The 27,969-nt window shown below is 46.6% G+C and overlaps 1 protein-coding gene across 1 annotated transcript in view; it reads left to right on the forward strand.

Annotated features, from left to right (window-relative positions):
- The first annotated feature begins 12,787 nt into the window (after positions 1-12,787).
- The window catches only part of LOC101345078 (tensin-3), a 256,456-nt gene continuing 241,274 nt past the window's right edge, over positions 12,788-27,969 (forward strand). The window contains exons 1-2 of the mRNA XM_023724450.1: positions 12,788-13,157; positions 14,559-14,670. Of these exons, the coding sequence (XP_023580218.1) occupies positions 12,924-13,157; positions 14,559-14,670 (346 nt within the window). The 5' untranslated portion in view covers positions 12,788-12,923. The remainder of the gene's footprint in view (positions 13,158-14,558; positions 14,671-27,969) is intronic.

The following is a 27,969-nucleotide window of genomic DNA, read 5'->3' on the forward strand; positions in this document are numbered from 1 at the left end:
ATACCTCACTGGATTCTAATGGCCAAAGTCCCTACCCAGCAAAGCTCCAGATGTGGCCTGGCGGTTATCACTTTCTTGTCTAAGCCAGGGATTATTGGGACATTTTTGGTCCCGAAAAGAATTGGGTAGGAATAAAAGGACTAGGATCAATGTATGGGTTGAATTTTAAAACACTTTCAGTCATGATCTCTTACCTAGTTGTCCTTCATCTCACCGTTTGGGTGGACTGTTGTGCAGGCCAGGAGGTGTGGCTGTCAGAGGTCCTTGTGAGCCTGAGAGGGCTGCTGAGGTGGACTGTTCCAGCAAAGGACGGATGGTGTCCTTTCTGCACCCTGCTGGGTAGGAAATAGCACGAGCTTTGAGGCCACCCACTTGTGGGTTCAGAGATGGCTGTACCATGGCAGGTGCTGGAACACCCAGCAGGTTAATTTCCTGGGCCTCAGTGTCCTCGTCCCTAGTAAAAGGGGATAACCCTCCCTAAGCAGCTGAGATTTCTCTGGAGAGGTGTGTGGGGCACTGAGGGGTTCACAGTGGGTCATTATGATGCCTGAACTGCATTTTGGTTTTTCCTGTGTGTTACAGAAAACTCACTCTTCAGTATTTTTTGTTGTAACCGAGGTAAAAACATACACTACAAAACATTTGCTACTTTAATGTCTTTACATGTACAATTCAGCGACCTTGTGTTCATCATGTTATACAGCCATCACCCTATACCCCTTTGCAAAATTTTCCATCACCCTTAACAGAAACTCAGTGTTCCGTCACAGTGACTCTCCCTTCCCCCTTCCTTTCTGCCCCTGGTAGCCACTAATAAACTTTGGCCTCTATACATTTGCCAATTGTAGATATTTTATATAAATGGGATCGTACAATATTTGTCCCTTTGTGATTGACTTATTTCACTCAGCATGTTGTTTTCAGGATTCATCCATGTTGTAGCATGTATCAGGACTTCTTTTTCTCTTTATGGTTGAGTAATAAGCCATTATTACCATATACCACATTTTGTTTATCCTTTCATCTGTTGGTGTGTATTTGGGTTGTTTCCACCTTTTGGCTGTTGTGAATAATGCTGATTGATATACAAGTATCTGTTTGAGTCATTGCTCTCAAGTTTTTTGGGCATATACCTAGGAGTGGAATTGCTGGGTTATAAGCTAAACATAGTTCTGTGTTTACCTTTTTGAGGAATTAAGGCATTTTAATATGATATTACTGAGAAAGAGTTTAAAAGGCCAGACGTGGTACCAACAACTGTGTCCATTTTCTTCACTGCCTGGAAGAAAGGGAAAGTTACTCTCCATTTCTGGTGATCCCAGGGCTGAAGTTAGTAGAGTGAGTTCTGACATTGTAGATCTCAGTTTTGCTTATAAATGAACTCCATGGAGTCAACCGATCTTAACAGATGCTTGCTAAGGAGAGGAGTAAATCTGGACTCCTTAACCACTGTCTCCCATTTTACCTAAACAAAAGGCAGTTTGCAAGTTCTCCTTGTAGTTCCTGAGGCTAAAATTAGAATGGAACAGTGTGTTTTACACACGAGGAAGCCAGAGGTCAGTGGTTGCATGGTTCGACACAGGGACTCCTTCCTCAACCCTTTGCCTTGGTCTCTGGGAACACTTGCTGATAGCCATAGAAGAGTTAAGAAGCAGATGTGGGGGTCCTTGTGGGGCCCTAGGCTCTGGGGTTACTGGGGTTACTATGTGACCTCGGGCAGGTCCGTGAGTATGAGTGTGAGAGTGTGTGGTGTGAGTGTGTCTATGAGAAAGAAAAAATTCTCTCTGAGCATCTTCCAAGCTTTTCTCTTCCCCTTTGTCATCTTAATGACAACGTCATCTTAAAATGTCTTTTAAATTCACTTGTTGTCTGTTATTTATGGTTTTAATCCCCCCCTTGCTTCCTGCAGATGTTCTTTTCCAAGGGAGAGGGTGAGACTGTGAGTATCTGTCAGGGGTCCACTCTCACCCTAACCAAAGGGTGTCCTCAGTGCTTGGGAGGCATGGAGATGGGAACATGGAGTATAAGAGGCGGCCAGTGGTGTTTGCTTTTGTAAAAACCCTCCTTTCAAGTTTCAGGTTTAAGGCTATAGACTTTATGTTCCTGTGGACAGCAGTTTGTAAACCCCGGGGTCCTGATCCTTGTTCCCCTCCTTTACCCATCTTTACTTGCTTAGGATCCCTGCCTGCCAACCCACAGGGCGGGTGAGGAAGCATCGCGAGCCCTGCACCCCACCAGCCCTCTTACTCCTCCTCAGGGAGCTCGGAGAAGAGGACTAAATGGAAGGTACTGGGGCTCAGTCCAGCTTCCAGGGTGGGCCTGTGTTGGCCGCACGACGTAACTGTGCTTGGGGCCATTTCTTTTGCTGTGTTCTGACTGTTCTTTAAAGAATCGGTTGTTGTTTTGAGAAAGGAAGTGGGGAAAGCATGCATTATTGGAGGTTAATTTTGTAGGGAAAGCATTTTTTTCTTTACTTCTCAAAGTCAGGGGGAAGGAAATACACGAAAGGGGAGAGCGGAGGGGGAAATGGAGCACAAATGCTTATTTCCTTAACATCGACAAAAACATTCTGCTAAGGATGTAAAAAGGCGCCATCTGTTCCTTAAAAAGGCCACAAGATGTGGCTGTAAAATGATGACGCTTGGCACAAATGAGAGTCCAGAGACTGTGTTGGGGTTCCCGCAGGTCACAGCTCTTGAAGACAACATCTGATGAGGCTTTCTCTGGGGTGAGCGGTGGCTTGTGCTCAGAAAAAAAATTGCCCAAACTTGGTAGCCAGTTAGTATCTTTGGGTGAAATTGGTTGGAATACGTGGACTCCCCTTGAGGTGAAGGGACTCATCAGTCCAACAGGTATTTATTTATCGAGTATTTACTTTGATTTTTATCAGGAAGAAGCAGTGTGTGGAGTCGTAAAATCTTGTTTCCACCCCTGAATGGATAATAACTCTTTGCTTGTCCCTGGGTGGTACAAACAGTTAATGAGGTCTCTACTAACTAAAAGATTGGTGATTTGAATTCACCGAGAGACTCCTTGGAAGAAAGGCCAGGTGATCTGTGTCCAAAAAATCAGCCACCGAAAACCCTTTGGAACACAGTTCTACTCTGACACACATGGGATTGCCATGAGTCAGAGTGAACTGGACAGCAGCCGGTACTGGATTTATGTATCATCTGCCATTGTCTGATCATTCACGTGCAGCATCCTTAAGCCTTGTTACTGCCCTGCTAGGTAGGTGTTCTGTCCCCTAAGGATGTCCCCTAGCTCAGGAAGCTGGGAGACTGGGTTAGGCAGGGTACCTGGCTGACCCCTGGGATTTGAAGCTGCTTCCCTGGCTGTGATGCCCTCACCCTGCAGTCTGTCAGGCCCTCCTGTCATCTCTGAGTCACTGGGGCTCCTATGTCCGTACTTGTTCTCTGGCCACCGCTAATAATCCATGCCCAGCTTGCCCACCTTTCCTCGATATTCAAGGGAGTCAGTAGGCAGATGTTTGTGAACACGCTTTATCAACAGTAGGGTGAGACGGACAGGTAGGGCATCCTTGTTATTCCCGTGAACCAGGCGAGGGAAGCCTCGGAAGCACCCAAGAGCATAGTGCCTTGGGAGACCTCCTTGGTCTCTTTGGCTCTCTGGAGGTGGGAATAGGGCACAAGGTGGCTGAGCAGGGAAAGGGACGAGGAGAAAGGTCTCCAGTCTTAGAAAGGATTTTCCTAAGCTCTGTGCTTGAATCCACCGGGTCCAAGACCAACACAGAGAAACAGTACCTGGGAACTGGCCTTCAGCCAACCAGCCTGGAGAAGGAGCTGAGGCCAGGCGTGGAGATTGCTGGAGATGACAACTTGGTGATTTCAGAAATCCCTTAAAGTGAAGACTGTCGTTTTCACTATCAGAGGTCAGTGGGCTTTCAAACAGTGCTTCTTTAGATAGCACTTAGGAGCTCCCTCACGCTCAGGCCATCAGGCCATGGAAGAGGAAGAACGACCTATGGGCAATGGGTATGGAGGGTGGTGGACAGACAGGGGTCTTTAGCCAAGGATTTTTGGTGACCCAAACTGTAGATGCTTGGGATAGGAGCAAATTTGAGACGTGTGGTTTGGATTCAACTCCTTCTATCTGTTCCTTCCTCTTTCTCTCTCCTTCCCTCCCTTCATTCATAAAACCTTTGTTGATCTCCTATTATGACAGGCGCTGAGAATATAGAGATAAATAGTAGTTCCCTTCTCAGTCACAAGGAGCCCTGGTGGTGCAGTGGTTAAAGCGCTTGGCTGCTAACTGAAAGGTCAGCAGTTCAAACCCACAAGCCACTGCATGGGAGAAAGATGTGGCAGTCTGCTTCCGTAAAAATTTACACCCTTGGAAACCCTGTGGGGCAGTTCTTCTCTGTCCTATAGGTGTCACTACGAGTCAGAATCAACTTGACGGCAGTGGGTTTTTGATTGGTCTCACCTATTCCACCTCTGAAAAATGGAGAATACTAGAAGTAGGAGAATATTCAAGCAAGCATCTCACCACCTCGGATTACTTTGGAAGGATTAACTCAGTGCTCTTACATTACATATTTCTATGCAAACATCAAGCCACCAGAATGGTTTTTTTGAGCCGTTGTATTGCTGTTGCTGAGTTGTGATCATGTCCTTAGTTTCTCTTACTTTGCCTTTGCCTTGGAGGTCATTCTGGAATTTCACATAGTCATAGGGTTGCAGGAGGCCCCAAGAAATCACTAAGTCACTGTCCCCAAATTTCCAGGTCTCCAAATACAAACGGACTTCTCATCTGTGTTCTTTGACAAACCAACAGCTTGTGGCAATGATATGTCAATTGTGTGTAATTTACTACTAGTAATAAACTGCTGGAATGTTTTGAATGATATGCCTTTAAAAACAAATAAGAGCAGATTCAGGGTATACCTATTATAAAAAGCCGACTGCAACCTCTTGTCTTCCAATCTGCGTGCTGGGAATGCGCCCTGGAGCCCCTGTGCTCGTGGCCGTCACTCATGAATGGCTCCCGAGAGCACAGAGCCTGGTGCTTAAGTTCAAGGTACTTTAACATCTGTGGGGGTTATCCGTTCTTTGCTGGAAGTCAGATGCCTTTTGCTGGTTCCTGTGGGCACCAGAGTCAGGGTGGTGGTAGATCCAGACTGATTTCTGGAAAAAGGGTTCTCACAGGTGCCCTCATAGCAGCATAACATGCTTTATGTTCTGTTTGTAGACACAACTCAGTGATAGGTCCTGTGTTCATTGTTGGGAAATCAGGGATGAGTGTGATACAGCTGTGTTCTCAGGGAACCCCCAGTCTCCTGAGGGAGATGGTGGGTATGCAGAAAAATAACTGAGAAATGTTTGCAAAACTGAACGTTTGAATAAGCTATAGAAAATCAAGAATACAGTCATGAGTCACTGAACATCCACTATACGTCCTGTGAAATAGGACGTTATGTGATTTGGACGTTGTGTGAACACCATATTACGTACTTAGCAAAGCTACATGGGGTGCCTTTTGTTTCATTTCCAAATTGATACTTCTCCTTTGCCGCTTGCTGCTGCTATTACTAGCATTGGTTTTGCTGGGTTTGGGAGCCGTGATGCACTTCACAGTAATATTTTCGAAAGAAAATTAAACAGAGATAACACTACAATACTCAAGAGATATGTAATACATGAGATTGAATACTTCCACCTACAAGTAGAAGCGTACACTGTTTATTTGAACTTTTTATTTGTAAGTAGGGAAAGTTCACATTAAAATAATAATAGAAAGTACAGTATGGTATATAATAAGACAGTAACATAGACATTTATTATGACTACCAAGACGTGTTATAGATTATATATGTACTGTGCCATTATACACCTGGCAGTGCAATTACTTTGTATACAAGTACATGAGATACACGTGTTGCCTGCAGGAAGCTGTTGCATTTGCTGTATCTGGATTTCTGAACTCTATTTTAACCTTGTGGGACCACGGACATCAGTCCGAGGTTGTCTTAACAGACATTATGGGGTGCATGACTGTGATGATCTAACTGGGGGAGGGGACAAAAAAAAATAATTGATGTCTGCCAGGAGATGATTTGGTGAGGAATCTGTACCTAGAATGGGGTGTTCCAGGCCAGGAGGCAGTTTTGTTGTGGTTGAAAGTTGAAGAACAGCTTTGCTCTTCTTTCTCTTGGGTGGAAAGATGGATACGCACTGCCAGAACCTGAGAGGTTCCCTGGAATCCAGGTCTGGGATTTGCACACATGTTAATCATAAGGGCCCTAGTCTAGCCCACCCAGCCTGCTTTTCAAATCCAAGACATTTGGAATTGCATGTGGAATTGGAGATCTGAGGTTAGAGAATTATAGCTCACCAGCTAAGGTCATTAGACCTGCACATGGGCTGACTCTGGGGGGAAGGTCAGGGAGGTCCTGTGTCAGGTGTATGTTGGTAAGCCAGGGACTCCTTGCCAGAAGCTGGAAGGCTCTAGCAGCCATTTGCTCGCCTTTCCTCTCCATGCAGAGACCTTCTCTGCTGCACCCCACAGAAGTGAGGAGGTGCCCTCCAGGCAGACTCACACATGCTCAAGGCAGCCTTTTCTTTCCCTCAGGAGTTACAGTTAACTGTAAAATGCTTCGTTGTAGGAAGCTAAGATCCGCCTCTCTGGGGCAGACATATGGAAGTCTGACAAGCATGTGACAAGGGTTTTTCCCTCTGTGGTTATCTCCGCCCTCGGGACTTCCTTTCTTCAGGTGAAATGACCCTTCTGCTTTCCAGATTCCCTGCTCACTCTTCATATGACACATTTGTCTCTCCATCATGGTCCCCTTCACCCCCCTCACACTAGGGTTTTTTTTTTTTTTGTAATTATTTTATTTTTGTGTTGTTGTTGAGAATATACACAGCAGAACATAAACCAATTCAACTACATGTAAACTTCAGTGACAGTGATTATATTATTTGAGTTGTGCAACCATTCTCACCCTCCTTTTCCCAGTTGTTCCTCCCTCATTAGCGTCAGCTCACTGCCCCCTAAGTTTCCTACCTAATCTTTCTAATTGCTGTTGTCAATTTGATCCCATATATATAGACTTAAAAGAGCATAATGCTCAAGGTAGACATACTTTACTGGTTAAGCTAAACTATTGTTTGGTTTTAAGAAGACTACAGGGGATATTTTTGGTTTAAGATTTAAAGATTATCTCAAGGCAATAGTTTTAGGGGTTTATCCAGCCTCCATGGCTCCAGGAAGTCCATGAGAATTTGAAATTCTGCTCTGCATTTTCCGCCTTTTGATCAGGATTCTTCTATAGAATATTTGATCAAAATGTTCAGTAATGGTAGCTGGACAGCATCCAGTTCTTGTCTCATGCAGAGGAGGCAGTTGTTCACGGAGGCAATTAGCCACACATTCCATTTCCTCCTCCTATTTCTGACTCCTTCCTCTGTTGCTCCAGGCAAATAGAGACCAATTGCTGTGCCTTGGATGGCTGCTTGCAAGCTTTTAAGACCGCAGGCACTACGCAGTGAACAAGGAGATAGAACAGAAACACTAAACATGTTATTAGGCCAATTAACTGGGATGTCCCATGAAACTATGACCCTAAACCGCCAAACCAAGGAACCAAATCCTATGGGATGTTTGATCGTACATAAGGAGCCTCAGCAGCTGCTTTATTATTTTATTTTTGTCATTGTTGTAAATACATCTGTCACAGAACATTTGCCAGTTCAACTTTTTATAGGTATACAACTTATTGACAGCAATTACCTTAATTGGTTGTGCAACCCTACCCTTCCTTAATCGATGCAATTTTTCCATCACCATAATCTGAACCTCAGTATTGCATAAGTAATAACCTCCCCCCTCCCACCCCTGCCCTTGGTAACCACTAAGAAACTTTGGTCTCTATACATTTGCCTGTTCTTGTCTTTTTATGTAAGCAATGTTATATACTATTTCCCTTTTGTGATTGGCTTATTTCACTCAGCATAATGTCTTTAAGATCTGTCCATATTGTAGCATGTACCAAGACTTCATTTCTCTTACTGGCTAGTAGTATTCCATTGTATGTATGTACCACATTTTGTTTATCGATTCATCTGCTGATGGGCATTTAGGTTGTTTCCACCTTTTGGCTATTGTGAATAGTGCTGCAGTGAACATTGGTGTACAAGTATCTGTTTGAGTCTCTGCTTTTCAAGTCTTCTACGTATCTACCTAGGAGAGAAATTGCTGGGTCGTATGGTAGTTCTACTTTTAGTTTTTTGAGGAGCCACACTCTGTTTTCCACAATGGCTGTACCATTTTGCATTCCCACCAGCAATGGATAAGGGTTCAGATTTGCCCACATCTTTGTCAACATTTGTTATTTTATGTTTTTTTTTTTTTTTTTTTTATCTTAGCGGAAGTAAAATAGTATCTCATCGTGGTTTGAATTTGCATCTTTCTGATGGCTAATGATGTTGAGCATCTTTCCATGTGTTCGGTGGCTATTTGAATGTTCTCATGCTAGGTTTTTAATTTTTTAAAACACAGACATCAGAGAAGAAAACTTCATGCTGGATGTGATTTGTGGGAGGAGAATGGCTCTGGGCTGGGGAGGTGGGGGATAGGGCCCCTGGTGTGGAGGGAAAAAAAAAAACAGTTGCCATGGAGTTGATTCCGACTCATAGTGACCCCATGTATGTCAGGGTAGAACTGTGCTTCATAGGCATTTCAATGCTGATTTTTTGGAAATTGGTCACCAGGCCTTTCTTCCAAGGTACCTTTGGTTGAGCTTGAACCTCCCAGCGCATGACACCACCATTTGCATCATGCAGGGACTCCCCTGCCCCTTGCAACTCATTTGCTTTGTGCTTTGCTTGAAATCCTCACCTGGTCCCTGGCCTCCTTCAGCAGGGCCAGGCTTCTCATTTTTTTTTAATTGCAGAGGCAAATTAGGAAAAAGCCTTTCTGCCTTATTTCATTTTCTCTTTCCATTCCAAATAGAGTAATTGCTAGGTGGTGCAGATTGCAGGTGGGTATTGACCATTGCAGGTGCCGGCTGACTGGACTTTATTCATTTGAAAATTCTGAAACCTGAAGAGCCTACGGTGTTGGGACTTTTCAAAGCCCTTTGGTCACAATTCTTGGAGTGGTTTGAAATCCTAGTAAAGCTGAATCCGGAGCCAAATGGTTTGTAATTCCAGTTAGATGGCAGTGCAAGATTTTGCTTCCCTGGCTGTCCTGGAAGGCGTTTCTGCATTCACTTTTTCCTGTGTTTGGCTAAGAAGCCTTTTGCCTCTCTCTCCGCACTGTGGTCTGGGGAGGGGGAGGAGAAGGCTAATTCATGTCAGATGGAGGGGAGCTGCGCGAGACCATGCACTCCCTCGCCTGGCTTTTGTTTCCAGTTTCTGACTTCCTCTGTCAGGCAGGGTAGAAGTGGATGCGGAGGGACTGCCTCTTGGCTCTGACCGGGCCCAAGCCTGAAAGAGCCCTTTCAGGCTGCACAGAACCCAACCTTTTCTCTGGGACATCCCAATATGCAGGGTCAGCGTAGTACATTTCCTTCTCTCTGATTCTCTGACCACCTTCTTGGGAGGGTTCCTTGCTCAAGGCCCAGCTCAGTCTGGGCCAGGCCGGAGGCCGGCTCACCTGCAGGCGGCCTGGGTGGGGCAGAGCTCAGGCAGCCTCCGGGAAGATGCGTCTGTGTGCCCTGACCCCTGGGCGACGGGCAGTGTTCACACTGGAGCCCCGGTGGCAGCGGCGGCGCCGCCAGGTGAGTGGCTAGTTGGTTGGCGGGGTGGGAGTGGGCTGCCCTGGAGTGTGGGACCAGGGCTTAGGCGCAGGGGTGCTGGGGCTCTTTCAGGCAAGCACGCACGTGGGCTGCACTCATGTGTACGTACGCTCTCATGGGCTCATGTGTGAACGGAATGTGTGTCTGTGTGTGTATGTGTGTGTGCATGGGATAGGGAGAGGAAAAGTAGGGCTTTGCCTGGTGGGAGGCGTAAGCATCTAAGGTGTTAGATACTTTAGGCTTAACTATTTCTAATCCATTTGCATCTTTATAAAGCTTCCTTGAAACATTTTCTCTGGAATGGAAATACGAAACTGTTGCACAGCCTAGGTACTCTACCGTTGCTTCTTGCAAGGAAAAGGGCATCTGAGATCTGCACTAATGTCTGTGGATGGGCCGAAAGGTTGGGGATAAGTACTGTGTCCTCAGGGTCAGTGTGCATAACGCACAGTGCCTTTCAGTTCACAGGATTGTCCTTCAGAGGGTTTAGATTAACCCGAGCTGATGAGAGGAATTGCTGTCTTAGGCGTGCTCTCTCTGAGTCTGATAATCAGGCATTTATTTAATTTGTTTTCCCAGAATTTTTGAGATGTTCTGAGGAGTGAGAAGCCACCAGGATGTCAGCTATTTCGTATGGCTTGAATTGCATTGCATTCCGATGTTCAGTTTAATAGCCAAAAGCTCTTGCTTGGAAGCCTGGGAACAATGAGTGGCTTGTGCGTGGAGGGCGTCCCACGGTGACTGTCAGAACTGGGACTGCAAGATGGGCTGGGAGCCGGCTCCCACGGCCGGGCTCAACTTTGCTGAGGCGGGACATTTTCGTGGCTGTTTAATTTCAGAGTAAAGTTGATTTGGGAATGTGGTTTTGTTCAGTGTCTGCCTCCATAGAATGCTACTGAAGATTTTGCAGGTACCGAAATACGAGCCTAAATCACCTTCCCGCAGGTAGGGTTCAACATTTCTTTAAAGGAGAACATAGCTTGGATTGTACTGATGTTGCCTTGTGCTTTGCGCTTGTAAGTGTTCTGCTGCCGCTGCATTTAGCAGGGAGAACCTAGCAGAGAGCTGTGCAGCTTTGCATTTCTGCGGAGCATTTCCTGGCTAAATTTTGCAGAGATTTTTTTTCTTTCTGAAAAGAGACCTCACAATCAAAACCAGCACTAATTACTGTGTACCCCTCAGGCAGTCCTTGTGGAACCAGCAGTCTTGCGCTCTACCTTTCCAGCATTTTGCTCCTAACAATTAAATGCAATTTAGATTCCTGAACTGAGCCTGCTAAAAGCTTCAGTATTGCTGCCACCTCCCCCTGAGCGTTCCTTGGCCCCAACTCTTTGGGAGAAATGAAAGCACAGTATCAGGTGAAAACAAAGGCCTTCTAATCCTGTCTGGTCTCATTTCACAATAGAGATGTTATGTACCGATGAAGCATGAGCAGATGTTATTACACTATCTTAAATGGATTCCTCAGAGATCCAGCAATTGAAATGGCTTTAGCTGCAAAACAGTGCCTCTGCTGTTTCCTTGTTTGCATCTTCTAGCTATGGACCAGTGGGCAAGGAAACTGTAGGATAACAGTGTCTCTTTCTCCCTGATTGGAAAAAAAGGTATTTGTAAGGAATACAAGGTCATAGCATCCCTTCTTGGCCTGAAGTCTATTGCCAGTTCACTCGTTCAACAAATACTAATTGAGGGTCCACTGTCCACTGCCTGCCAGGCGCTGTGGGAGGGCCTTGGGGTACAAAGGGGGAGGAGCCCAGCCCCCTGCCTTTAGGAAATCACACTGAGCCCAGGAGAGATAAGGCGTTTAAACAAATGCTGTACTATGAAGAGTGTACCAGCTGACAGATTGAGATTCGAACGCTTCTTCCTGTCCCAGGAGTTGAATCTGGGTTTGAGTCATATACCCTCATCAATTGGCCCTTAATGCTCTTTGCACCTTAACCATCTCTGTTTTCAAAGCACTGATGATCATGATAACGGCGAAGAAGGCCATACTAGTGTCATGAATTCCCTAATTATCAGCAGTATCATTCCTCATTTTCAGTGCTTTGAATACATGACCCCTGCTGTCAGCAAGTACACAGCCTCTTTTGTAAGCCAGACACAAGCATATGAACAAACACATAGTTACAGTGCCTTAAATGCATACAGATCCTTACGTTATGGTACTTTTATGTACAATGGCGGTTCTCAACCCTGACTGAGATCAGGATCACCTGGGGGAGCTTTAAAAAAAACACCAGTCCTCTGGCCCCACCTCCAGACAATCTGATGTAATTGGTCAGGGGTGGAGCCTCAGTGGTGCTGCTTTTAAAACCCTCCCCAACTGATCCCCGTGGACTGCCAGTGTTCTTAACAAGGATCCATAGTGTAGCGTTGAGTCACTTACAATAGCTCTGTTAATTGGCGGGATGGGGAGGAGACCCTTTCCATTTTAAGCTGAGGCCCAGAGAGGTTGTGACTTGCCCCAGGTCGCACAGCTTATACTGCAGGAGGCTGACCTGGTGCTGAGACTTTTGCTTAGTTCAGTGGTGTGATTTGCCCTGGAGTCGGCTCCCACTCGTGATGACCTTATGTACAGCAGAATGAAATGTTGTCCGGTCCTGTGCCATCTTCCAGATGTTGGGATGTTTGAGTCCATTGTCGCAGCTATTGTGTCAGTCCATTTCACAGAGGATTTCCCTGGTTTTTGCTGACCTTCCACTTTACCAACCATGGTGTCCTTTTCTAGCAATTCCTGATGATGTGTCCAAAGTAAGCGAGCCAAAGCCTCACCATCCTCACTTTTAAGGAGCACTCTGGCTGTATGTCCTCCAAGACTGATTTGTTCAGTGCACTTGCCCTTATTTGACAGTCTTGACAAGAGCAACAAGGACAGAAGGAGATATGTGGTTAGGTGACAAGACTGCTGTCTGAGTGCTGAGGGAGGGCACGATATTAAAACCTGGACTTCTTGGAAGAGGGTGGGGGTGGGAGTCGCCTTGATAGAAAACTACAAGTCACCAGCATTCCAGAGAGCATGGCTAGCAGGGGTAAGTTGAAGGTGGCCAAAATGTGCTTTCATTTTGGAATGGCATGTAGGATTCAGTCTCATGCCAATTCCAGTCCATTGGTAGTGACTCAGTGGAGTTCCTAGACCTAATAACACACTTCAAAAGGCAGGATGCAAAAACTGGTAGAACCACAAGGAAAAATAGACAAATGCATAAATATAATCAGATATTTCATTACCCCATTCCCAATAGTTAACAGAACAAGTCGTCAGAAATTAAGCAAGGCTATAGAAGATTTGAACAACATTATCAAACAACTTGACCCAATTGACATTTGCAGAACATTTGACCCAATTGGAGCAGCATTCACATTCTTTTCAAGTGCACATGGAACAGTTACCGAGGTAAAAAGTAGTTATACCATTTGTTCCATGTCCTGGAAAATATTTTGTCTTGTTAGTTCACTTTCACTATTCTGGCGGTGATTTTTTTTCTATTTGTTGTCAAGTAGATTCTACTCCTGACAACCCCATGTATGTCAGAGTAGAACTATGCCCCGTAGGGTTTTCAGTGGCTGATTTTTGGAAAGTAGATCACCAGACCTTTCTTCTGAGGTACCTCTGGGTGGACTTGAACCACAAACCTTTCAGTTAGCAGCCAAATGCCTTGACCATTTGCAACACCCCAGGACCCCAACAAACCATGGCCATTGCTTATATCTGCTGCAGGAATTTTTCCAAATCCAAACGGTGGTTACAGAAACAGTTTCACAGAGAAAAAAAATTTTCTGCCTCTCCGGAAACCAATTCTTAATGGGAACAATCTTTCTTTTCAAGTAACGTTACATATGAATGTCACATCTGGTGGGGAGTAATGGTCTCATTGGATCCATATGCGTTTTAGTTAGTGACGGAATACACTGTCACATATCAGCAAATAGGTATAATGATTGGCATTTGGTTTCTAAAGCAAATTGAATTTTTATAAGACTGTCAGATAAATCTGTGAGCCTTGACTATACAAACATGAATTTGGAGGATGATTGGTTAATTTCTTCCTAGTAGTAATGCCTGTGATTGAGTCCATCCCATACGGTGTTTAAGATGCTTTATCTCAGGCTGATCTTGCTCAGAGTTGCAAATCTTGGTGATTCTGGAATACCTTTGAAAATCATTAGTGTCTTTTTAACATAATTGTGCTGTTCGCTCATTTTTTTCCAGAGGGAAAAACACTAAGCATTCTGGAAGTGCATATGAATTACTTGGTCATAGAAGTAGGTGGTTGTAATCTTCACGTGTGGAAGTGTAATATAGTATCCCATTAAGCCAAGTCCTTTAAATGCTCCTGGTGCATTTACAAGGAGCCCTGGTGGCTCAGTGGGTAAAGCAATTGACTGCTAACTGGAAGGTCAGCGGTTCAAACCCACTAGCGAATCTTTGGAAGAAAGATGTAGCAGTTTGCTTCTGTAAAGATTTACAGCCTTGGAAACCCTATGGGGTCACTGTGAGTTGAATTGGTTTGGGTTTTTGGTGCATTTACAGAATGGACTTAGAGTCCCTGTGAGTGTAACCTTCCATCAGGACTCCACAAAGGAGAATGCCTGGCAGGGGACTGAAGGCTCGCTTCGGGAATTTTCTCATTGCCAGGATGCTTTCTCATTCTCTCTTTTTTGGTAAAATTTGTGTTTTAGTTCTTTACAAACTTCCACTAGATTTATTATCTCCTGAGGGGGAAAAGAAAGGGAAAAAAAAAAAAAAACAAACTATGAATTGAAGAGTTGAAAAGCTCTTCCTTTACTTTTTCAGCCAGAAGAACTAGCTACAAGTCCACACAGTTTTAAGAAAAAGGCCTTTAAGAAGTCCAAAGTCTGTGGAGTCTGCAAGCAAATTATTGACGGCCAAGGTATCTCATGCCGAGGTAAGTCCATGTAAACAAACAAAAAAGAAAATAAAACGTCCTCTCGGGAGTTTCCAAAAATTGAATCGTGGAATTCCCCTCCTTAGCCTATGTTTACCCCCTTACTTGGCAGGGACCAACCTTATTTACACAAATATGTGTTCATGTGAAAAATTTTCCAGCAAGTGCAAAGCTACTCATGTGGAACAGTGGACAACAATTCTTCATTCTGTTGTGTAGTGTCAGTAACTCGGTTTATTCAGGTTTACTTTCTGAACTCTTAGTGAAGTTTACAAATGAAATTTTTATATCATTCTGAGGTCAGAGTTCATTTAGATATGCCACCTTCCAACCTGTTGTTAAGGCGTTACTCATATCCCTAAACTAAGCCACTAGCTTTCAGATTTGATATTGAAACATCATGTAATTAGGGGAACTTACAAATAGTTTTGTGATTGTACATTTATAAATTTGTGCAGTGGCTATGTGAATATGATTTCTCTTGTTTCCCTTGAACCCCTGGGATTGGGGCTGAAGGAAAGGGATGCTGGCGGTTCAGTGGGTGTGCCGTCACAGACGAGAGGCGTGGGGGGCTAGGCCCTTGGTGAATACTTGGGGTTGCTCTTGGACATCTTATCATTTATGGGGTTTTAAATTTCAAGAAAGAGGTTTACCTGTGCTTTATGGACTGTGCAAAGGCATTTGACTTTGTGGATCATAACAAATTATGGATAACATTGTGAAGAATGGGAATTCCAAAACACTTAAATCTTCCCACGAGGAATCTGTTCATCGACCAAGAGGCAGTCATTTGAACAGAACAAGGGGATATTTCGTGGTTTATAATCAGGAAAGGTGTGTGTCAGGGTTGTATCCTTTCACTGTGCTTAGTCAGTCTGTATGTTGAGCGCATAATCTGAGAAGCTGGACTGTATGAAGAAGAACGAGGCATCAGAATTAGAGGAAGACTCATTAACAACCTGCAATATGCAGACGACACAACCTTTCTTGTGGGAAGTAAAGAGGACTTGAAGCACTTACTGATGAAGATCAAAGACTACAGCGTTCAGTATGGATTGTTGTTGCTAGATGCCACTGAGTTGGTTCCGATCCATAGCAACCCTATAGGACAGAGTAGAACTGCCCCATAGCGTTTTCAAGGAGCGGCTGGTGGATTTGAACTGCCAACCTTTTGGTTAGCTCCGAGTTCTTAACCACTGCGCCACCAAGGGCTCCTCAGTATGGATTAGACCTCAACATAAAGGAAATGAAAATCCTCACAACTAGATCAATAAACATTATGATAAATTCAGAAAAGATTGAAGTTGTCAAGGATTTCATTCTACTTGGATGCATAATCAACATCCATGGAAGCAGCAGTCAGGAAATCAAGCGACATATTCCGCTGGCCAAATCTGCTGCAAAGGACCTCTTTAAAGTGTTAAAAAGCAAAAATGTCACTCAGAGGACTAAGGTGCGCCTGACTCAAGCCATGGTATTTTCAGTCACCTCATATGCATGCAAAAGTTGGACAGTGAACAAGGAAGACCAAAGAAGAATTAACCCTTTGAATTATGGTGTTGGTGAAGAATATTGAATATACTACAGACTGCCAGAAGAATGAACCAATCTGTCTTGGAAGAAGTATAGCCATAATGCTCCTTAGAAGCGAGGATGGTGAGACTCCATCTCATGTACTTTGGACATGTTATCAGGAGGGACCGGTCTCTGGAGAAAGACATTATACTTGGTAAAGTAAAGGATCAGCAAAAGAGAGGAAGACCATCAGGAAGACGGATTGACACAGTGGCTGCAACAATGGGCTCAGACAGCAAAGATTTTGAGGATGGCGCAGGACTGGGCAATCTTTTATTCTGTTGTACATAAGATCGTTATGCTTCAGAACTGACTCTACAGCACCTAACAACAACAACAACAACGAATTTCCTCTCTGGAAAATTTCCAGGGCCTTGACTGCTGGATTTAATGTTGTGGTAGAGCTGTCTCTTCCTCTGTGGACTGCCTGGCAGATGGTCCTTGATGACTGTTTTGGAGTAATGTGGCTGTGAAAGGAAGACACACACTATTCAAGCTTTAGTGCGTATAGAATGTGACCTGGGGTCTCTAAGGGTCTCTTGAGATTCCTTCAAAGCTAAAGGGTCTGGGTCATGGCAGGAAGGCGTGTGTCCTCTTCTTCTCTGAAGAGGCTCTCCTAGGTGGCCAGTCTAGATGAACCCGCTCTGTGTGGGAGTACTGCATTATCCCCTCCTCTTCTTCCCCTTACAGTCTCCTTGTACCTCCCACCCCTGAGGCCTGTTCTTGCCTTCTGGAAAACCCAGAAGTCCACCCCTCTGCCTGCCTCCCTGCCACCCCCAGGTGTCTCTGTTTCAGAGTGGGCTTCTCAGAGCTTGTGTCTCCCCTTTGCCTTCTTCCTCGGATGCATTCTTCTTGTGATGGGGCTCTGGAGGCACCTCTTCACCCCGAGAGGAACTGAAGCATCACTTGTGTGTGTAAGTACTGGGCAGAGATCAGCTCCCGCTGGATAGAGCCATACTGAGGGATCTCCCCGAGGCTCCTCTCCACCCTATCCCACCCACCAGCAAGCTCACTGTGAGATTGAGAAGGGGGGCTCAGAGGGTCCTGCTTCCCCTGTGGACACGCAAGGCTCTGCACAGGACCTGGTCTTCCCTTGTGACCAGGAGGCGTCAGCTGTGATGTGCTAATGGGAACTTCACGGGGCTGCTGTGCTGTCACAGAGCCTGGAACACGTGTGCGGCATGAGGCACCCAGGGGCAGGTCTATCCTATATTAGGCAGATCCCATAGCAAACAGACAGCATGCTCCAGTGGGCTAATTGAGGATTTATTTACAGAGTTTGGGTGTGGAAGAACCACCAGGGAGAGTGCAGCTGTGGAGGGCTCTGGCAGCTGAGCTGCCAGCACCCTAGATCTCCAGGGAGACGAGAGGGAGCTGGGCATTATTGGTGACCTGGAGTGGACCAGGGTCCTCTGGTCGCCTGAGGGCTGCAGCTAGCCAGAGGTGACCTTGCAGGGAGGATGGCCTCCCTTCCCTCTGTATGTGTGCTCTCCTTGGGGGCTCCCAGGGGCTGGGAGCGAGCTAGCAGCCAGAGGACCAGTGAGCCATGGATGTCACTGAAGCCAGCCTCCAGTGCAGAGATCAGATTGATGTGATGGAAAACTTCCACGAGCCCATGTTTGAGTGACATTCTGGCTTAGCCCACGGGGGATGTTTTTTATCACCTTTGTCATTTCCACACACTGCATGTCAAACTCAGGAAAGGTGCTCTAACTCTAAGACAGTGGCTTCTGTTTGCAGAGCCCTGCAAATGTAAAGTGACGAGAAGTAACATTGCCTGTGCTCTGAGTGTCACCCTCCTCCATGCAGGCTTGCTCCACATGCCTGGGGGTGATCCTCTGTGTTTGGCCCTCTGCTGTCAGTAGGGGCCCTGCAGCTCCCCTCTGTCCCCCAAGAACACAGCAGGAATTGGAGTCCTAGGAATTCTCTCCGTATTTTGAACCCCATTTTCTTGTGCTTATCAGCTAGGTTACACACCTAGCTATGATTTCTAAATGTGAATTCTCAAGTTTGGAAATAAGAAAAATGAAAATCATCATTGAAGCAGATGTCACGTGGTCAGCATAGTCAAGAGGGCTGAGGAATTGGGGCCGACTGGTTGTGCTCCAGATCCTTCTCACACCCTGGGGTGGGTGAGCTGGCTGAGAGCTCTGGCCCTTGCTGGCTCAGAGAGGGTGGTGGCCCTGTTGGCAGAATGCCTGGAGGGCGTGGCAAGAGTGCACGGCGCCCCACAGTGTTAGCTGGGCTGTCGTCTCGTTTCCTTGATGGAGCTGGCATGGCGTGGGCAACACCCACAGAGGACACCATGTGGTCTGTTCTTGGTTCATCACCCTGTGTGTTGGTACGGTCAGCAGGCCCACTATCCAGGAGGTGCACACAGCTGGTCCAATGCATGCTGCATGGGAGACGGTGCAGCTCTGACTCGGGAACACAGGCTGGTGGCTCAGACAGACCTGGGCTGGAGGCTGGGCTCTGCCACCACGCATTTGAGTGGCCAAGTCTCTAACCCATCTGAGTCTATAAAATGGGTATGATGATTTCTGCTCCAGAGGGCTAATGGGGGGCTTATGTGAGATGGGGCGGGTAAACCTCTCAGCCAGATTTCTAGTAACTAGTTTTGTTTTTGACATTAGGAGGCTTTTTCCTGATTGTACCCAGCTGAGGTGTCCTAGATGGTCCTGCTTGGTGGACGTCACACTTGCTCTTGGGTTAACAGCTGCACACACACAGATTGTGAATGTGTAGACCCCATGTAGATGAGCCAGAGCGGGGGTCCTCTAAATAAAATGGCTTTGTTTCCCAAGATTTGTAACTTGGATTTCGGTTGCACTGTATTGTCTCATTTGAAGAGTAGTTTTTCTTCTTTGTATGAATGAGGCCTGAGTTAATTAAGAGCTATCCTAAACGTCCTTTTTAATGCCTCTATAGTTCTGTTTTTACCACCTGCAAGAGGTATTTGTTATTTTCACAGTGAATAGAACCAGTGAAATCGAAGTAGCTTTGAGAAGGCCGTACACCCAGCATGCAGGATTCACACACGGCTGGTGCACCTTCAACAGCAGGGAGCCTGTCTCCCCTTGGCTCCAGGAGGGTGTTCACTGTCTCCCGGCCCCTTCCTGGGGTTTGCGGGGAGCATGCGTGTTGGGGCTTCTTTATCCTCCACTGTCCTGCAGGCCCCTAGATTTATCCTCTGCTTCAAAATGGGCTCTGTTTTGTGGCACTTTTGATATGTAGCATGTGAACTGTTTAGGGAGGGCTGATAGGGGCCAGTCACGGTGGTGTGGGCATGCTTGTGATCGTATATGCGTGGGTGTGCAGGCATGCCTGTGTGCGCGTGTTGTGTGAGCACACGTTCCGTGGAGTGAGAGTCCAGAGGTGCATCTCTGTGCTCGGGACTCTTTGCACAGTTCACCTGCTCCACATCATCCATGATCTGGTCTTGAGAGAGAGGGTGAGAGTGAGTGAGCAGGAGAGAGAGAGGATGCGCTGTTTTTCTTTTTGAACAAGAAAGGCTGGAATAGACGATATTCAAGATTGGCCAGAAGGTCACTATGCCTGTCTTGCTGTATATCATCTAGTTGTTTTTAGAAAGATGGTAAGGAGTGCTAACTCTAAATGATGCTTTTTTTTTGACTTAACATGTGTTACGGAAATTTGCAAGCATGCATATAAGTCGAGAGCTAAGTGCAATGGCCTCTCCTGGCCCATCGATCTGCTTTAACGGGTATCAGCATTTGCCCATCTTGTCTTGGTTGGAGTTTTAATTTGCTGTGAAACAGAGAGATCCTGGGGCAGGTGTCCCCTTACTGGGATAACTGAGGCCTCCCTGAGAGAGCTCCTTGTGAGCTCTCTCTCTGCTCAGCCTCCCTGGTGGGCGTCATGGAATCCTGCATGTGTGCTGCGAGCTCAACACATACACGCAGATGGCTGAGAGCGAGCTGTGCTTTTGCAGTGTGATCTTAGTGCCAAGTGTGGTTAATATTCCTCTACTTTAAGAACCCGAGTGTAGCACTTTTTTCCCCTAGGTAACATAAATTCTAGGTCAGTAGAAATAGCTTGGCAGTTCATAGTCTCGGGAGACAAATCCTGGTCATCTGCAGCCTTGAAAACCCTATAGAGCAATTCTACTCTGCACACGTGGGGTCACCATGAGTCAGAGTTGACTCAAGGGCAACTAACAACAACAGAGATGACCTTTTTGATCCATCTTTTTTTTTTTTTCTTAAAGAAAACCATTCATTAACATCCCATTAGGTGACCTTCCCTTCTTTTTTTATAATTGGCTCATCTTTCTCTTTCTCACTTTCCCTGTCTCTCACATTTCATTTTGCCTAGCAGGAACACCTTTCTGCCACTGTGGCCTTTGCCCCTGGGTCCTCGTGCTTGGGCCTCCTGCTCTGGGCCTTGAGCACAGGAGCGGGGGCTCAGGTGGACGAGAGCACAGAGGTACATGCTTCCTCACAGGTTGCTGCCCTGTGGCGCTGGGGCTTCTCGGCTGTGATAGAACAGGCGATTCTGAGAGAATGTCAGTGGGGAAGGAGGCAAACACTTGGGCTCAAGTCTTGAGTCTGCCACTGGTGTCCTAGGTAACTTGGACGTTTAGCTTTTGTGGCAGTTTTCTCAACCATAAAGTGGGTCTCGTGAGACAAGCTTGATGGTGACCCTGACCCGCGAACGTGCTGGGTCAGCTGTGCAGAGAGGTGGCAGGGGCAGGGCTGTGCTGACCCCTAGAGGCCCCTCAGCTCATCCCTCAGTGCTGGGACCAGTGCTGGTATTCCACCCTAGAGGTGCTGAGCCCACTTACAGGGCGCTCCTTCAGCTCTTCTCTAGTGGTGAGGCTGGTGTGAGTGTCCCCGGGAGCTCTCTCTCCGCCTTGGCCTCCCTGGCGGGTGTGCACAGTCACTGGTGTGAGTGTCCCTGTGAGCTCTCTCTCTGCCTCAACCTCCCTGGCGGTCATGTGCACATGCCCTCTGAGGGTGGCTGTGGTATCTGCTGGCTGTCCTCCCCTCTCCTTGAGCTCGTCAGATTGCCTCATAAAGGCAGTGTTCCTCTGCTCTGGGTTCCAACGCTGATGGGCCCAGTGTGGACGGGCCCTCCCCGGCTCCTGGACCATTCCTGGCAGCTAGCTGGTAGCAAGTGTCTCCTGGAAGCCTTGACTGCCATCTTCTGAGATCTGGCAGAGGCCAGGACCAAGGCAGGCTCCGTGGGCTGTGTGGTCCACCTCGTCCATGGTGCTCATGCCTGGGCGCAGGAGAGATGGATTCCAGGAACATCTTCTGAGGAGCAGTGCAGGGCGGATCCACACGAAGGATGACGCTTGCCTTCTGGAGAGAGGAGTGCCGCCCCTCAGGGGACCCTGCACACGTGGTATCTGAGACAGGCTGCCCATGCAAGGCCAGAGGTGGCATCAGGGAAGGAAGGGCGGCAGCTGGGTGCTGTTATCCTGATTTCTGGTGAGAAGAGAGTTGCACCTCTTGTTTCTAGGAAAGAGTAGTTTCATAATGATACTTCAGCCAGGTTGGTATCCTGTCCTTGGGTGCACGTACGTGGGGGCCGGGGAGCTTCGCCTAGATTCTTAGTGGAACGTCTGTTGTTTTCTCTCCTTGAAACAGTTTTATAGAACTTCCCCACATTGTGGAATTTAAAACATGCTATAGGGTTGCTATGAGTTGGAACTGCCTCGAAGGCACTTAACAACAACATCAGAATTGGAAACAAATTATCGTATTTATATACATGAGGGTAGTAATTATTTAATAAACAACCAAAACCCGTTGCGGTGGAGTCAGTTACTCTTTTTTTTAATCTAAAGATTTCTATGTGTTAGGAGTCTTTCAGACATTATCTTTTAAATTAAATCAAGTGTTTATGCAACATACTAGGAAGCAGTTCCAGGATGACTGACCAGCCTGCCCCTCAGATAGGCCGATGCTCAGGCTGAGCTGAGCTATGATAAGCCCAGATCATCCCAGCTATGGGGACGAGAGGTGCTGAGATCAGTGCAGCTGGGCTGGCTGGGAAAGTTCCCTGGAGGAAGTGAAGTGAGTCTGAGTCTCTGTTCTGATGGGTGGATAGGACTGTGTGTGGAGAGGATTTGTGGCTTCAGAGGCTAGAAGAGCTGAAATGCAGTTTGGCTATGCCAGGCTGCAGTGAGCATCACACTGCATGTCAGGCAAATGCGCCTGAAGGTTGGCTCGTGAGGTCAGTGGTGTTGGTCTCTGCCCTTGGACCAGACCTCGTCCGCCTCTGCTCTCTGGCCTCACGGCCTGTTTATTCCCTGCTTCCCTGGAGGGGGGGTCTAAGGGGGCTCTGTATGGATAATCTGGGAGTGGATTATCAGCAATCAGGGGTATCAGAAAATGATGTCACATGGCAGAGGCTGAATTGAACTTTATGGACCTGAATTTTAATGCCAGAGAAGCTGAAACTATGTATATAGAACCTATGCAGAGAAATCTAGAAATCCTGTTTGTGAACAAATTGCTTCAAAGTCTGTTTATCTCTCTGCTCATAATTTGATGGAGCCCTGGTGGCCCAGTGGTTAAGAGCTTGGCTGCTAACCAAAAGGTCAGTGGTTTGAATCCACCAGCAGCTCCTTGGAAACCCTGTGGGGCAGTTCTGCTCTGTCCTGTAGGGTTGCTATGAGTCGGAATCAACTCGATGGCAGTGGGTTTTGTTTTGTTTTTGGTTTGCTCCTAATTTCTCATGAATTGTGACCTCTCCCTTTCTTAGGAAAGTAGAGTTGAGGCATAGGAATACTCACCTCACAAGTTTGTGAAGCGGAAACGTGATCATTTTTTTAAAGATCTCAGCACTACGCCTACGATAAAACCAAACCCAACCTGTTGCTGTCGAGTCAATTCACACTATGTCTAGGATGTAGTAAAGCCAAAAAAACCAAACCTGTTGCTGTCGAGTGTTTTCTAACTCCTGGCATCCCCATGTGTCACAGAATAGAACTGTGCTCCATAGGGTTTTCTTGGCTGTGGTCTTTACAGAAGCAGATCCCCAGGCCTTTCTTCTGTGGCACTGCTAGGTGGGTTTGAACCATCAACCTTAAGGTTAGTAGTCAAGTGTAAGCCGTTTGCACCACCCAGGGACCAGCACGTAGTATATGTGCAGTAAATTGTAGCTATTATTATTTTTCTGAGATTTGTCTCATGGTAGTGCCTTTGGTATAGTGGTTAAATATTAGGGTCCGGAATTTTGCTGTACAGTACGGTTACCACCAACCATGTGTGGCTGCTGAACCCTTGAAATGTGGCTAATCCAAATTGGGATGTGCTGTAAGTGTAAAATACACTGGGTCTCGAAGTCTTTGTATGATAAAAGAGTGTAAAGTGTCTCCTTAATACTTTAAAAATAATGATTGCATGTTGAAATGGTAATTATTTCAGATATATTGGGTTAAGGGCAGTCGATTATTAAACTCAGTGTCATCTGTTTATTTTTACTACTTTTTTGAATGTAGCTACTAGAGAATAAAAAATGCATCTTTTTAATTAAAATTAAAAATGCATACTTTTAACCAGCCCAACCTGGGTTGAATGCTGCCTCAGCAAGACCAGGCCTTAGAGATATTGGGGTTTCAAAGAGTGTTGGGATTCAGTGGTTTTTAGTTCTCTAGTTTAATGCAAGCTGCAATATTGGGTCCAGGGTCCATCCGAAACTGCCAGGGAGAATCCCAGCATTGCTGCCCTTGTCTCAGAGAGGGTCAGGCTGCCCCATCAGCTCTCCTGTAGGTAGCTGGGGGTCCAGGTCTGCATTCCCCTGAGGCAGGATGAGCAGGGAAGAGAGCAGACAACCTCATCAGTACTTGGGCGGTACCTTGCCTGCTCCTCCTGTGCCTCCTGTACCTGCTGTAGGCTGGGCCCCACCTGCATCCACGCTCCTGCCTTTCCTCCTTTCCTTACGTGATTACCTAGGTATGTCTGCGTAATCCTTTCTCCTGTTTTGACCCCCATCTCCTGGACATCTTTGTCCTGTTGCTGCCCAAACCTAGAGAATGGCTCTGGCGACACTGTAATTACCCGCAGGAGTGATGTACACAGTGAGATTGCCTGGATTCTGAGGCTGTGCCTTCCCTGGTGTGTCTACCAGCTCCTCCTCCTTCCCCCGAACTCTCTGGGTGTCCCTGCCCCCAGCTTACGCCTAACCTTTTGCCTGGAACACTGCTCGCCTGGCTGGCTGCCTGCACGCTGGGGATTCAGCCCAAGCATTAGTTCCTCAAACCCCTCCCCACATAATTTCCCTTTGTGTTCTGCTGCCCTTGACCTTAGCACTGTTGAGCATTAGTGATTAGCTATCTCTACATTTATGGGCCGGCAAGGGTCTCTGCTCCCAAACTGGAAGCACATGAGGGTCTGGGTGGGTTGACTGAAGGACAGATGTGCCTGTCCTCCTGCGCTGGCTGCGTCCTCACTTGTCTTACAGCACCTCTCTCTCAGCCCTCTCTGTTGAGCTACTACTACAGCTCAGGTATTATGCTCAAGGCCAGGCCCAGAGAAAGTTCAAAGTCTAGGGGCGGAGACGGGTTCATTCACAGAAACACAATCCAGTGTGATAAGAGCTTCAGCCAGGTATTTACAAGGTGCCCCAGGAGCACCAGGGAGGGGAAATCATCTGGGGACAGGGCATGGCGGGGGTAACTCGGGAGTAACTCGCATTGCCGGAGAGCACTGAGCTCACAGGTTCTGTTTGCATACTTACCTGTCTGCTCCACTGGACTGGGAGCTCTTACAACACATACGGTCTCTTCTTTATCTTTGTGGCCAAGCCTGGGCTGAGGACCCAGGAGGTGTGCGGGAAGTGTAAGTTGCCTGAAACTCCAAATGAATTTGTCTGTGGGGTTAAATGCCTGGCTCATTGATCCATTCTTCTCTGACAAATCCGTGTTAAATTGTTTAAAATATTTTGGCTTCCTTTTTTTTTAAGTAGGAAGGATAAATAAAAGGGAATCTCTCAGAGCCCAGCTGCAAAGAAGTGAAGCCAGATTTGGTGAGTTAGAAAGGTATCAGGTGGCCCCTCTGCCTCTGTCTGCCCCTGTGGAGCCTCAGAGTCTCAGACTGCAGCTTTGTTTGAGTGTCTTCTCCATTGTCTTATCTTTTTTTTTTTTAATTGTAGTAAACATATATGGAGCCCCGGTGATGCAGTACTTAAGAGCTCAGCTGCTAACCAAAAGGTCAGCAGTTCGAATCCACCAACTACTCTTTGGAAACCCTGTGGGGCAGTCTACTCTGTCCTGTAGGGTCACTATGAGTCGGAATTGACTCGACGGCAACGCAGTGGTTCTTTTTACAACATACATGTAACAAAACATTTGACATTTAAACAGTCTTTACATGTACAGTTCAGTGACATGAATTATACTCATCATGTTATTCAACTGTCACTGTTACCATTCCCAAATTATACCATCACCTTTAAGGGACACTCAGTGTCCCCTAAGCTTTGAGCCCTCCTTTTGGTAGTCATAAGTCCCCCATGCCTGAGGCCACCCCAGCCTGAGCCTAGCCAGTAGTTTATTCTGTTCTCTCAGAAAAGGCTCACACTTGCCCACATCCTGGAAGGCACACACACTCGTTTTGCTTGGGCAACTTGACGTTATTTTCCAGAAGCCCAAGAAGGGAGAGACAAGCACCGGGCCCCATTCCCCAGGACCACGTTTCTTCCATCTCAGTCCTCAGATGGACTGTAGTGAGGCCTTGAGAGATGAATTGTCTCCATTCTTCACAGTCTGCAAGCCTACTTCCCTTCCTTAGAGTACAGCTTCCACTGTGCCCAGCATGCTGGCTTGCTCAGCCACCCTGCACACACACTTTAATCTTCTCAGATTTAGAATGGAATCCTTCCTGTTTTCTGAGTCTGTGGCCGGAAGAAAGGCCTGCATGTCCCCACCACCCCCCCTAAACTTTTTCATAAACAATCTGATTGTCTGTCTTTTCAGTTTCTACATGCTGTGAGCAGCTGGGCTGTCTTGGTTGATTTGGTTGAGGATTTTTTTTTTTTTTAACTTTTTGGGTAACGCAGCCAAACTGATAAATCCATGTTTTGTGTTTTTTAATACCGGTGATGTGGAATTTTTCTTGAATTGTGTGATCATTGATTTGTACAGTTTTATTCAGATAAATTGTATGTTGCTCTTCAGTACTCACTGTGTGACTGGGCTGTTGACATGGAGAACAATTAAGTAGCTGCTTCCAATTCACACGTTCTTGCAGTTAATGAAGGGACAGAGTGACTAGTTTGACAAGACCATGTGGGGATCAAAGAGATGTGACATTGGCTGGCCTAAAGTGCCACTAAGGAATGTGAAGAGGAGCCCTTATTCCACAGGGTGGACTCCAAGGCCAGGCGGGCCGTCTGTGGTACCTCCCTGCAGCCAGGTCAGCTCATACTGCCGGCCGGGTGCAGGGCACGCACAAACACGGCCACCGGGCTGCTGGTCCCGTGAGGAGACAGAGAGGCTGCAGACACTCCCAGCCATGTGCACAGTGTGCGCTGGGTGCCCATGGAGGTTGTGCCCCTCTGTCCCTCCCTGCTTGTCTGACGTTCATGTAGTGATGAGCAGTACTCACTGCTGCGCTCATTGGTGCCCACGGCTGAGCTCAGAGCGCCAGCGGGACCCACTCATGGGTAGGATGGGGTGCAGTACCTGCCGCTTCCCCGAGATGTGCATGGTGTGCTCAGAGAGTTTCCTGAATTAGACCTCAGACTCTAACGGGGAATGGCACCCGCATCTTTCTCAACTTCGACTTTTTAACATTCTGTAGTCTATACATATAAATAGTCTTCTTTGACTCCACTTTTTGGATGGGTGATCTTTGGACAGTGAGCAGGGTACAGTAAGGGACTGAAGCGGGTTCCAAGAAGCTAGGTGTTGGGCGGTAGGATGCATGTCTCGGCATCCCTAGACTTTCCTTTCCATACCGTAAGGTGGGCAGTGAGGTCCGGCCACCTGACTCACGGCTGTTACGATGATGATATGATATAAAAGTACTTTGTCAACTCTTTAGTGCTATATAAACATTAGTCCTTAGTTACTGTTATAGCTGATTCAGTGCACTGTGGTTGAAGATTAAGGCCACCATTTTTTTTGTTTTTGAGAGGCAGCCCAAACGCTCAGCACGTGTCTCTAGAGCCAGGGAGAGCTGGTTTCAAGTCCCGGCTCCACTGCTCACCTCTCTGTGCCTCGGTTTCCTCATCAGTAGCATGAGAATAATAATTAAAGCACCTCAAGGGTTGTTGTGAGGAGTGAATTCACATATAAGCACTTAAACAAACAAACAAAAAGACATCCTGTTGCCGGCAAGTCCATTCTGACTCATAGCAACCCTAGAGGACAGAGTAGAACTGCCCCATAGGGTTTCCAAGGAGTGGCTGGTAGATTTGAACTGCCGACCTTTTGGTTAGCAGCCGAGTTTTTAACCATTGCGCCACCAGGGCACGATGCTTATATGATAATAACCCCTCAGATAATAATCTCTCTCTTCAGCAAGGATTAATGATTATTTTTTTGACAACAGAAAATCAGTAAGTGGAAATAATTGGAGACAGGTTTAAGACTGAAATTTTAGGATTATAGTATAATATGTTGTGTTAATTGCCATTGAGTTGATTCTGACTCATGGCGACCACGTGTGTGCAGAGTAGAACTGCTGCATAGGGTTTTCAAGGCTGTGACCTTTCAGAAGTAGATCGCCAGGCCGTGGGTTTGAACCACCA

Source organism: Trichechus manatus, unplaced genomic scaffold (assembly GCF_000243295.1).
Source record: "Trichechus manatus latirostris isolate Lorelei unplaced genomic scaffold, TriManLat1.0 scaffold00247, whole genome shotgun sequence".
Lineage (NCBI taxonomy): Eukaryota > Metazoa > Chordata > Mammalia > Sirenia > Trichechidae > Trichechus > Trichechus manatus.